Below are 10,087 nucleotides of genomic sequence, written 5' to 3' on the forward strand. Positions count from 1 at the left end.
AAAAAGTATAACTTAAATGCCCCTCTCTTGGTTTTTTGCCTTCAAAGCTGCCTGAGAAATTTCAAGATGTTACTTTGCTCCTTATGATGTAATTTTTGGCCTGTTTCCTTTTCAGTTTATATTTCTCCCACTCCACAACCCCCACTCAGGACTTTTTCCTAGTGATAAACAGTTTAGGGCTGGCTGTGGCCGTTTGGGGGGATCATTCAGTTTTAAGCAGCATCTTCACCCTTCTTAGATCCGTGCACATGAATAGTACAACCTTCCTGGGGTGGGGGATGTCCACTTGCTCAGGCACCTCCTCTAGTCATCAGAGTGGAGGTGCGCAGACAGCACGAGACCAATCAACAACAACAACAAAAGAATGCCCACACCTTTATCTCTGAGGATTGGTCGGACCTCTGCTGTGAGAGCTCTTCTCTTTAGCAAATTTTTTTCTAATCACCAGTGATTATCAGTGCATCTTGGTGGCATGCTTGATCAATTTCAGACTGCAGAAGTTGGTAAACATCTTCAATTTCTTCATAATTAGCTCTGGTGGTTGGTAAATAAATCTGAATAGTCATATTAATTGGTCCTCCTTATAGACATATGAATATTATACCAACACTGATAGCACAGTACTTCAGGAAAGATTTTGAAATGTTCTTTTTGATGATGAACGAAATGTCATTCTTCTACAAGTTGACATTCTCAGCACAGTAAACCTTGTGATTGTCCAGTTCAAACTGGCTACTACCAGTCTTAGTTCACTAATGTGCCTAAATGTGAGACGTATAAGATGTGCTCTCCTGCAAAGATTTACAGTTTTGGAAAACCTACAGGATCACTATGAGTTGGAAACTACTCGACAGCACGTAACAACAACGTCTAAGATACTGATATATATTTCTATTTCATTTGGCCAATTTTAATTTTCCTAGATAAATACTTCATACATTCCACATTCTAATTACTAACGGATGTTTGCTGCTGTTTCTCCTCGTTACATAATTATATGCAGTTAGAAATTTAAATAGTAATAATAAATGCAAGGAAAATCAGTTGACAATATATCTACAGATCAAAAGAAAATATGTGCAAATGGTCAAATAAGGCCTTTAATTTATAAGCCTAAAAATAATGTCTAATTTTTTTTTACTTTGCTTATTAAAGACTAAAAATACTTACATATTCATCTGGTGCAGCTCAGCTTGCATTGCCATCAGTAGTTCAGACAAATTATCACAAATGGCAATGGACTTTTCTGAATCAGAAGATACAGCTCTGCACTGGGGAACCCTACTAGGCTCATGGAGACATACAGGCTCGACTGCTTTAGAATGCTTCTGCAGGGTGTGCGGGCCACAGTCTTGCATCCTCTGCAGGAGGTTTTGCATACTTGTATTCACAGTATGGCTTGCACTGGCTGACTTAAAGGGAAAAGAAAATGTTGAAAACAATTTCAAATGACTGATAGTATTTAAACACTACTTATAGCAAAGGAGTTTCTTTAAACAAGTATCTTCATTATTTTGTCCGTACCTTCCCAGACACAAAAGGTGGTGCTCCAAACCTTGAATAACTTTGCTGAGGTAGTCCTCTCTTTAAACATTTAGTTTTCTAATGAATATAAGAGAAAAAGAAAAAAAAAATTATTTTGAAAGAATTTATGATAGACTTCAACAGTAAAATGCCAACTAATACAATTAGAAAATAGAAAAAAAGATATAGACAGATACTGCCTTGTTGAGGAGACAGAGATGGCAAATAAACATGTGAAAAGAAATCCAACATCATTAGCCATTAGGGAAATGCAAATAAAAACTCATATCATGAGGCTCTTACCAGAATGGCCCAAATAAAAAATAGTTATATCATTGCTGGTGAAGATTCAGAGAAGCTGGATCGCTTACCCATAGGTAGTGGGAATGTAAAATGGCACAACCACTCTTGAAAATGCAGTTTCTTATCAAACTAAATATCTAATTAAGCATATGACCCAGAAATTGCACTCTTGGGTAATTATCCCAGAGAAATAAATGTTTGTTCACAAAAAAACTTGTATACAAATATTCATAGAAGCTTTATTTTCAATAGCCCCAAATTGGAATTAACCCAAATGTCCTTCAACAGTTCAACATACCAGGGGCTTCAAAAAGTTTATGGAAAAACAGAATTAAAAGATCCTAAAAAATTTCCATGAAATGTTTTCATATTATGGGATATCCAAACCATGAAATAATATGGAACAATAAAAATATTTCTACATGCAACAACTTAGATGGATCTCCATAGAATTGTTGTTGTTGTTGTTAGGTGCCATCAAGTCAGCACCGACTCATAGTGACCTTGTTCACAGCAGAACGAAACACTGCCCGATTCTGGGCCAACCTCACTACTGTTGCCACACTTGAGTCCATATAATTAGGTGAGTAAAATAAGCCAGTCTCATTTACCTAACTTTGTTGAAATGACAAAATTATGGGTGATGCAGATAGTTGAGTGCCTAGCCCAAAAGTTGGTAGTCTGACCCCACCCAGAGGTACCTTGGAAGACAGGCAATCTGCTTGCAAAAGGTCAGAAACTTGGCAAACCTTGCTCTGACACATAGGGTTTCCATGAGTCAGAATCAACTAGACAGTAAATAACAACAAAAAGCCAGTCACAAAAGGCTGCATACTAATATGCTGTTTTTGATGTCAAGTGCCGTTGAGTTGGTTCAGACTCAGAGACCTGTATAGGTTTTCCAAGGAGTGGATGGTGGATTTGAACTGTCAACCATTGTGGTTAAGCAGTCCGAAGCTTATTCTACAGCATCAAACCAGGACTCACATACTATATAATTCCATTTATATAACATTGTTGAACTAACACTTATATAGAGGTAACCAAAGGTGATTAGTTTCCAGGGGTTAGGGACATAAGGGTATGTGTTTATAATACGATAGCACCAGAGAATTTTAAAGTGGTGAGGCAATTTGTATCTTGATTGTGGTGATGATTACATGAATCTAGACAGCAATCTAAAAAAATCCAGAGAATGGTCAGCACAAATTCAGATTGTGGATACTCCTGGAGTATACAATGGCAAGTGGTATATGTAAGGCTTCAACAATGTTCTACTTCTTAAACAGGGTGGTGAGTATACATAAATATTAATTTTCTCAATATTCTTTAAATGGGCATTTTTTTTTTCCATAAAAAAGTTTAAAAGACATTGCTAGCTACATTTGTATACTCAAAAAGTTATTTAAATTATTTTGTTAAACATTCTTATTGAAGGGAGTAAGCATCCCAATTTGTCCATGACTGGGGGAATGCCTGGGATGCAGGACTTTCATTGTGAAAATCACACAAATCAGAAGTTAGTTACCCTCATTAACACTCAGGAAGAGAATAATCCACAAAATGACAGCATTCAATAATAAAAACAAAAAATTCCTAGTTCTAAATGGAAATTTAGATACTTTAACTATAATCAGTAGATTTTAAAAAAGGAGAGAACTAAAGAAATAACATGGCTTAAAGGCAGATAAACCATAAATGTATGTCAGTTCTTAATCTCTCAGAATTACTTGGTGACCTTGGACAATCTATGCCTCAGAACCAGAAATTTCAACTAACGGGAAGAAAAAAAGATTCCGTCTAATATTAGTTATAGAAGTTACAATTAAAAGTAAAAGAAACAAGTTAATTCTCCTAGTCACTGAACTGAATGAGGCCTCCACCTCCAGTTACATTCTAACCGTTTAGAGGATAAGAACATTCTGAACAAAGGCTTTCACCATCTTCTCACACTACTTGGATGATCCCCAAATTGTTTCCTTCCAAACTTACCATCTCATACTGTGCTAGCTACCACCTGAAAGTACTGCTCTAATCATGACTATGCTTCTCAAAAACCTGCAATGGTTTGTAACTTCTTACAGAATAAAAGTTCAGATTCCCAACATGGCATTGGAGGTTGGCCATAATCTTCCTGCAATTTATATTTTCAATTTTAATTCACTATGCCCCAGTTTGGAGTCTCTGTGTAAGGTCAATATTTATAAGCTCCATTACTAACTGAATGGTGGGCAACTGCAATTACCATACACCCAGAGGCACCTTGGAAGAAAGCTCTGGCTATCTACTTCCAAAAAATTGACCACTGAAAATCCAATGGAGCACAGTTTTACTTTTGATTCACCTGTGTCAACATGAGGTCGATTTGACTTGATGGCAATGTTTTTATTTTCATATACCCCCATCTCACCCCAGCACTGAACGGTTCCTGTCGGTTCCTGTTTCCCCAGACTGTACTGCACTTTCCCTCCTCTCTGTCAATACTTATCAATTCTCTAAGGCTGCCTTTATTGCTGCCTCTTGCATGACCCCTCACATGTTCTTGCATCTGAATAGCACACAATTCTTGGTATAGGCCTAAACTAAACTTTTATTTTACAATGACTTATATTTGTATATTTATTTGCTTTTATATATAAATCTGTTTTATCTTGTTATCACCTACTAATAAAGTGTGAACTATGTATTTTTATACAGTGGTTTTACTGTGTATGCAAACCAAAAAGTGTAGGTTAAGTGAACCTAGGTCCAGGAATGGAGAGATGAGTGGGAGTCCCACAGAGGGCCTTGTAAAATCAGACACTCCCTTCAGCAGCATTAGTGTTCCTTCCATCTTAAAAACACTATTTGTGTTGTTAAGTGCCGTCAAGTCTGTTCTGACTCATAGCAACCCTGTACAGGGCTTCCAAGGAGCAGCTGGTGGGTTTGAACTGCCGAATGTATGGTTTGCAATCCAGTGATGATCCTTCAGCGCCACACCAGGAGTCCTTACTATTTGTAGAACCTAGAACTTGAGAGTTGAACTAGGTCCTTTTTTAAAAGCCATTTTTGTTGTTGTTACTGTGAAATTCATGTAACATAAAATTAACCATTTTAAAGTGAAGATTTCAGTGGGATTTAGTACTCAAAATATTGTGTAACTACCACTTCTGTCTAGGAGCTCTGGTAGCGTAGTGGTTACGACTTGGGCTGTGAACCGCAAGGTCAGCAGTTCGAAACTACCAGCTGCTCCGCAGGAGAAAGATGAGGCTTTCTACTCCCGTAAAGATTTACACCCTCGGAAACCCTGTACAGGGTCGCTATGAGTCGAAACCGACTCCACGGCACATAACAACAACAACAACAACAACCACTTCTGTCTAGTTTCACAACATTTTCATCACTCCACAGGAAATCTCTTATCCAGTTCCTCTCCCCAACCTGTAGCAATCACCAACCTGTGTCCTGTCTCTATATTTAGCTATGCTGAGCATTTCATGTAAATGGAATCATACAATACATGAACTTTCAGGTTTCTTTCATTTAGCATAATGCTATTAAGACTGAATTACTGTGTAGCATGTATCAGTTCTTCATTCCTGTCTTTGTGACTGAATAATATTTCATTGCATGTTTATACCACAGTTTATCCAATTATCTGTTGACGGACATTTGGGCTGTTTCTACCTTTTCACTCTTATAAATAACTACCACATCTATGAACATGAACGTACATATACGAGGGTCTCAAAAAGATCACAAGAAAATGGAATGAATAGATAATGGAATACTTCCATGAACTTTGGTAAGTCCCATTTTCTTTGTTGAGTACAGTTTTCAGTTCTTTTGAAATATATACAGAGGAGTGGAATTGCTAGATGAGGTGGTAGTTCTCTTTGTTTGGAGTGAACTGATTCTCTTTTGTGAAGTGACTTTATTGTTAATGACTCTTCCTCTTTCCAGGAGCTCCTTTGCTTTCCTTCATTTCTTTTATCCTATTTCTCTCCCTGTTCTTCACTATTTTTACAATGAATCTGTACATTGTTTAAGAATAATTTCCATTAACTCACCAAAGAATGATGTAACACCTAAATATAAAAATAGGTCTGTTGTTGTTGTTAAGTGCTGTCGAGTCGGTTCTGACCCATAGCGACCCTGTATACAAAGTTTCCGAGGCTGTAAATCTTTACGGGAGCAGAAAGCCTTATCTTTCTCTTGCAGAGCAGTTGGTAGTTTCGAACTGCTGACCTTAAGGTTCATTGCCCGATTCGTAACCACTACGCTACCAGAGCTCCTTAAAAATAGGTCTAGCTATTGTAAATAATTTGTGCAAACAAGAAACAAAAGCAAATAATTAAAGAAGGAAATTAGCAAAAAAATAATGCAAGACTGTATTGGGGAAATGTTCTTTAGAAGAAAGACAATTATGAAAAAAGACCCAAAATATTGACCAGTAATTCTTATTTATACAATAAAAGACTATCCAAAGTTAAGTATAACAGTCTTTCCAGGATAGTGTCCACAAGATGGGCCTATGGCAGTAGTCAGAATTCTCAAACAGCACCCCAGGCCCTCACAGTGAATGGCTCACAGAAAAGCTCACTACATGCTCATGGAATCAAAAATAATAGCAGTCACCTAAACTATAATTTTAGAATCATAGGGGTAAGGGGTTAATTTTTTTTTCTTGGCATTCTACAAAACTGTTATTAGGTACTGTCGAGTCGGTTCCAACTCATAGTAACCCTACACAGAACAGAATGAAGCATTGCCCAGTCCTACACCATCCTCACAATAGTAGTTAGGGTTGAGCCCACTGCTGCTGGTCCTGTGTCAATCCATCTCATTGGGAGTCTTCTTCTTTTTTACTGGTGCTCCACTTTAGCAAGCAAGATGTTCTTCTCTAGGGACCAGTCCCTTCTGATAACATGTACGAAGTATGACAGACAGAGTCTCATATTCTAGCTTCTATGGAGTCCTGGTGTGTGGCACTGAAGGTTAAGCACTGGACCCCAAGGTCAGTTTGAATTGCAAAGTTGGCAATTCAAACTCACCAGCATCTCCCTGCAAAACCTATACAGGGTTGCTAAGAGTTGAAACCAACTTGACAGCACTTAACAACGTCAAAAACAAAAGTGCATTCTGGCTGTACTTCTTCAAACACAGATTTGCTTGTTCTTTTGGCAGTCCATGGTACCTTCAATATTCTTTCTCTAACACCATAACTCAAATGCATCAATTCTTCTATGGTCTTCCTTATTCACTGTCCAAATTTCACATGCAAATGAGGTTACTGAAAATACCACGGCTTGGGCAAGGCGCACTTTAGTCCTCAAACTGACTTGGCTCTTCAACATTTTAAAGAGGTCTTGTACAGTAGATATGCCAAATTCAACACATTGTTTTCATGACCGCTGCTTCTATGAATGCTGACAGTAGGTCCAAGCAAAATGAACTCTCTCTTTTCTTCATATATCATGTTATTTATTGGGCCAGGAATTTTTTTTTTTTCTTTTTTTTACATTGAGGTGCGACTTATACTTCAGGCTGTGGTCTTGGATCTTCATGGGTAAAATGTTTTAAGTTCTCTTTGCTTTCAGCAAGTAAGGTTGTATCATCTGCAAATCTCAAGATGTTAATGAGTTTTCCTCCAATCCTGATACCACATTTCTTCATATAATCCAGCATCTCGGGTCATTTCCTCAGCATACAGACTGAATAAGTATGGTGAAAGAATACAACCCTGTCACACACATTTCATAATTTTAACCATTCAATGTCTCCTTGTTCTGTTTGAACGACTACCTCTTGGTCTATGTACATGTTATTCATGAGCCCAATTAAGTGCTCTAGAATACCCATTCTTTGCAGTGTTATCCACAGCTTGTCAGGATCCATAAAAAAGTGTTTGCACAGTCAATTAGGTACAGGTAAACATCTTTCTGGTATTCTCTGCTTTCAGCCAAGATCCACTGGTGGTCAACAATGATATCCATCACTCCACATCCTTGTCTGAATCAGGCTTGAACCTCTAGCAGTTTGCTGCTGATATACTGTTGCAGCTGTTTGTAAATTACCTTTAGGAAAATTTTACTTGCTTGTGATATTAATGATATTGTCTTCTGATTTCTGCATTCTACTGGGTCACCTCTCTTTGGACTGGGCACAAATATGGTTCTCTTGCAATCAGTTGACCAGGTAGCTGTATTCCAAATTTCTTGGCACAGATACTAAGTGCCTCCAGTGCTGCATCCATTTGTTGAACAATTTCCATTAGTATTTCATCAATTCCCAGAGCCTTATTCTTTGCCAATGACTTCAATGCACCTTGAACGTGTTCCTTCAATATCATTGGCTCTTGATCATATGCTACCTCTTGAAATGATTGAACTTCATTCAGTGTTGCAATTCGAAGTTTGAATTTTTTTCTTCAGTTATTTCAGCTTGAGAAATGCTGAGCATGTTCTTCCCATTAGGTGTTTTAACTCCAGGTCTTTGCACATTTCTCTTCTTAGTAATACTTGACTGTCTTCTTGAGCTGCCCTTTAGAATTTTCTGTTCCACTCTTTTTACCCTCCTAATTTCTTACATTTGCTTTAGAATCTTTCTGCTGGATAGCAGGTTTCAGAGTTTACATACATTTTGGTATGTTTCAAAATATACATTTCGGTCTTTTCCTTTTTTGTCTTCTTAAAGACCTTTTGCTTTATTTTTCCTGTATGATGTTCTTGATGTTATCTCACAACTCTTTTAGTCTTTAATCATTATTGTTTAATGAATCAAATCTATTCTTGAGATGATCTCTAAATTCAGGTGGGATGTTTTCATAAAGTCATATTTTGGCTCTTGTGAACTTTTCATTTTCTTCAGCTTCAGCCTAAACTTGAGTATGAGCAATTGATGATCTGCTCCACAGACTGCCCTAGCCTGATTTTGGCTGATGACATGGAGCTTTTTCACCATCTCTTTCCAAAGATGTAGCCAATTTGATTTCTGTGTATTATATCTGGTGAGGTCCATGTGTATAGTCGTCTTTTATGTTGTTTTAAAATGTATCTGCAGAAGGAGGCACTTGATGGCAGATAGGGTAGAGGTGTAGTGAAGTTAGCTGTCATCAACACCAGAGAATACCAGATGAAGAGGGTTTCAGGGCAGGGATCCAAAACTCTGAACCACATATTTAAGATTATTTTTAAAGTCTGAAGGCTTACAGCTAGTGGAACTTGTAGCGGGAGTAAGAAATCACATATTTTTTATTCTGCTAGGCTCGGCGGCCCAGAACCGACAACTTGGACAGGACCAAATGACAAGGCCAAGCAGGGGAACAGAGCCACATGGAATAATGCTACAGGAACCTCAGAGCAAAGGTAGACAATACACTTTGTTGGGTTTTGTTTTGATTTTTTTTTTCTTTTTGATATCTGTTCATTGGCCCCCCACTATTTGTAAACCTCCATTGTGGTGACTAGAGGGGGAGCCAGAGAGAGCAGACACCCTCCACCCCCACCACTGGTGGATTCTTCTACCACGCATGCGCACAGATACTCTAAGTCCAAGAGCCAGTACTGACCTGTTTTTTAATAGCGAAAAGGCCAGAACAATGGGTGTGGAGAGGGAGGGAATGAGAGTTTAAAAACAAAACAGGCCGAAAATTAAATTAAATCCTGAAGTACAAAATAACAACCAACAGTGGTATAGTGAAATTTATCAGGCGGCTTTGAAGGCAAGAAGCTGAAAGGGGACATTAAAGTCACATTCATATTAGGCTACAGATTTTTTTCTTCTCTCCCTCCTCTCTCTTTTCTACGATTATAGACTACAGTATGAAGTCTAGTTTGTTGTTTTTTTTTGGTAGGGATTTTGTTTGTTTTTTGGCTGCTGCAGTTTTGCTGTTTTATGCTCCAGTTTTTACCTTTGGGAAACTCTTTCTATCCCTATATTACCCAAGAAGAGACAGAAACTGCTGCCATATAGTCAACCTACAATCACACTCAATAAAACACCAAAATACCGGCAAGAACCAATACAAACTGCCATACACCAGAGAGGCAGACAACACTTGTGAAAGTTACTCTGAGTCAAGCAATAAGAGTGAAAAGGGAAGCCCACATCCTGATCACATCTACTTGGAGGCAATCAGAAAGCATAAAAAAATACTAAAACACATACTCAATTAAGTATTAAGGCCACAGATAAACACTAAACATGCCCAAGAAGCAGAAGCAGATGACCATATCAGCACGTGTCCAGAAACAAGATAAAAGGTCTGAGACAAATGACC

General features: G+C 37.9%; 1 protein-coding gene across 1 annotated transcript in view; it reads right to left on the reverse strand.

Annotated features, from left to right (window-relative positions):
- CEP57L1 (centrosomal protein 57kDa-like 1) overlaps positions 1 to 10,087 on the reverse strand; it is an 88,193-nt gene that overhangs the window by 24,437 nt on the left and 53,669 nt on the right. Inside the window, exons 7-8 of the mRNA XM_006839942.1 lie at positions 1,525 to 1,602; positions 1,171 to 1,361 (exon numbers count right to left, since the gene is read on the reverse strand). Coding sequence (XP_006840005.1) covers positions 1,171 to 1,361; positions 1,525 to 1,602 — 269 coding nt within the window. The remainder of the gene's footprint in view (positions 1 to 1,170; positions 1,362 to 1,524; positions 1,603 to 10,087) is intronic.

Source organism: Chrysochloris asiatica, unplaced genomic scaffold (assembly GCF_000296735.1).
Source record: "Chrysochloris asiatica unplaced genomic scaffold, ChrAsi1.0 scaffold00027, whole genome shotgun sequence".
NCBI classification, from domain to species: Eukaryota; Metazoa; Chordata; class Mammalia; order Afrosoricida; family Chrysochloridae; genus Chrysochloris; species Chrysochloris asiatica.